The sequence below is a fragment of the Sycon ciliatum genome, chromosome 13, assembly GCF_964019385.1.
Source record: "Sycon ciliatum chromosome 13, ocSycCili1.1, whole genome shotgun sequence".
Classification (NCBI taxonomy): Eukaryota; Metazoa; Porifera; class Calcarea; order Leucosolenida; family Sycettidae; genus Sycon; species Sycon ciliatum.
In genome coordinates, this window is record NC_088655.1 from 14,898,231 (window position 1) to 14,900,721 (window position 2,491).

At 44.5% G+C, this 2,491-nt stretch overlaps 1 protein-coding gene across 1 annotated transcript in view; it reads right to left on the bottom strand.

The window, feature by feature from the left end:
- Positions 1-2,238, bottom strand: part of LOC135830151 (mucin-5AC-like) — a 19,609-nt gene extending 17,371 nt beyond the window's left edge. Inside the window, exon 1 of the mRNA XM_065342554.1 lies at positions 1,929-2,238. Coding sequence (XP_065198626.1) covers positions 1,929-2,010 — 82 coding nt within the window. The 5' untranslated portion in view covers positions 2,011-2,238. The remainder of the gene's footprint in view (positions 1-1,928) is intronic.
- Between the last annotated feature and the right edge of the window lie 253 nt (positions 2,239-2,491).

Below are 2,491 nucleotides of genomic sequence, written 5' to 3' on the forward strand. Positions count from 1 at the left end.
CAGGGTATTAGGTCACGGAACACTGCTGCTGTGGATTACATGAACAATCATGCACACACGTTTACATACATGAACCTGCATAACAACATCATCCATGTACACGCACACATGAACACAAGCTCGTATGGATGAACCTGAACAACTCCAGCGGCATTGCTGCCATACACATGTACCCAAGCTACCATTGTTTAAGGCTACAGAAAACGGAATGGCGTTCTGTGAATGACATCGTTGTCTATGCCTTGAATTGAGCAGCAACCTAGTACTCCTGATGTCATTCCATAGTAGATACTTCAAGAAATGATGTCATTCCATGCTAGACACTTCAAGAAATGATGTCATTCCATGCTAGACACTTCAAGAAATGATGTCATTCCATAGTAGATACTTCAAGAAATGATGTCACCACAATACTGATCTCGAACAGACCCTGTTTCCAAGCCCAGGTTCAGATTTACACCCTGGATTTGTACTACAGTCAACTTCGCTAATAACGACTGCGGATATAACGACAATTCGCGAATAACGACAGAATGTCCATGCTCAGAGCAAAGTCCCATCTAACTGTAATACACATGATGAGACTTCCGGTTTAAGGACACTTCGCGAATAAGGACACTTTTCTGATGCCCTGCCGAGTGTCGTTATACGCAAAGTTGACTGTAAATGTAATTCAGCTTGATCCGCGACACGGTGAACTGAGTCACCACAACAGACATACAACAGTGAGTGAATGCGTTACTCTCCATCGCTTCGTCTCGCCGGTTGAGCGTGACTCTTTCTGGTTTATGTCAACGTTTTCTGCCTGTATGCAAAACCTACTGTGCTTGCATATAGAGCAGTCTGACTTTGGTGCTTTAGGCCGATTATAGTATTTTCTTCACTAGACTATAATTATTACGATAGGTTCAGCCAGTGACTCGGAGCCCAGCTGATGAGATGTAACAAAGTCGAAACAGCTAGCTGTTCATAGATTGACTATGGGCATACATGAGAAACTCGGAGCTGCAGTATAACTCTCCCCCCCCCCCCCCCCCCCCCCATACACACACACTCAGTGCATTGTGTAAGGAAGTACTGTAGAGGCAGAAAATTTCGTCGGTCAATAATTTCGTCCAACTCCAAAGAAAGGGAGCTCGTCCGGCTGTCAATTTCGTCCATGGATCATAAGAGTGTATTGAAAAGCTGGACAAATCGACATTCGTCCGGCATTTAATTTAGTCCAAAAGCTCCTTGGACGAAAAAGACGAAATTAAATTCCAGACGAATATTTCTGCTTATACAGTATTGTATAGGCTCAGTGCATACCATGGCAAATGCTGTACGGGAGACAAACCAGCACTCAGAGCAGCCGAAGGATGAACGCCTATCTACATACTGTAAGTCGACAAATTTTCGGCTCATTCAAATTTCGGCCTCCGAGGGCTAAAATACACTTCGACCGCATCAAATTTTCGGCCTGTACTGCTGCTGACAGTATGCACTGTCACAGTGAACCTTGCAAAACTGGAATTCCCAGCTCAAGCATGTTCAAATCGAATTTGCCTGGTACAGAGCACAGTGCAGGCAGGCACACCTAGCCCCTACAAATTGCTTGAGCCAACGATAAAATTTTAGAGAAAGGAAAGCAACAGAATTATGGTTACGAGTTCAGAGTAACTGTCCACCACTGTAACCATAATTATGTGCCTTTCTTTTCTCTAAATTTTATTATTGATTCAACAGCCGAGCCATTAATAATAATTGTCTATCATTGATTGATACGGGCTCCCGCAGATTTTCTAGTTGGTGTTAGCTCCTCAAACAAATTTTCAGTGAATAAATAATTATCGCCAACAATAAACAAGTCTTGATCATGGCCACCACCAGTCTAGTAGTACGCTACGGCAAGCACGTAAAGAAAGTCGTTACAAGTAGCAACCACCTACCGAGCCATAGCAGCCAGCAAACGTGCAGGCACCGAAATGCTCCCCACGCAGTACCGGGACGAGTTCCATTTCCCGTTAGCATTCCGCTGGTCACACCAGTCTCGGACTGCACTTATCATTCCGTGTACTAGTATCTTGTGTGCACTTAGCAAGCCAACCCAGGCCTGCTACACGATAACAACATGATGGCAAGGGGTGTTCTCTTTGCAGGACGGGAAAAAAAGCTGCAAAGTAACTCAGTTTCAAGATCAGGAAAAGAAATGCGTGTCGGACTTGCTTTCGTTATCTGTGACTAAAAAAAGTAAAAGACAGTCAGTGGAGACCATACAGACTGACAGTAGATCTACTCGGCATAGGCATAGGCGCAGTACAATCCACCAACTCTTTGCAGTACAATCAGTCATGTATGATGTAGGCATAGGCTAGCCTCAGTACTCATGGTACTACACTCTACAGACTACAGTACAGTGTCGGTAGATCTACTACAGAGTACAGCACAGTGGGCATAGCCAGGCTCGCTGTTTGTTGATCGACACAGCACTGGTACTTTCACGTCTCACTGC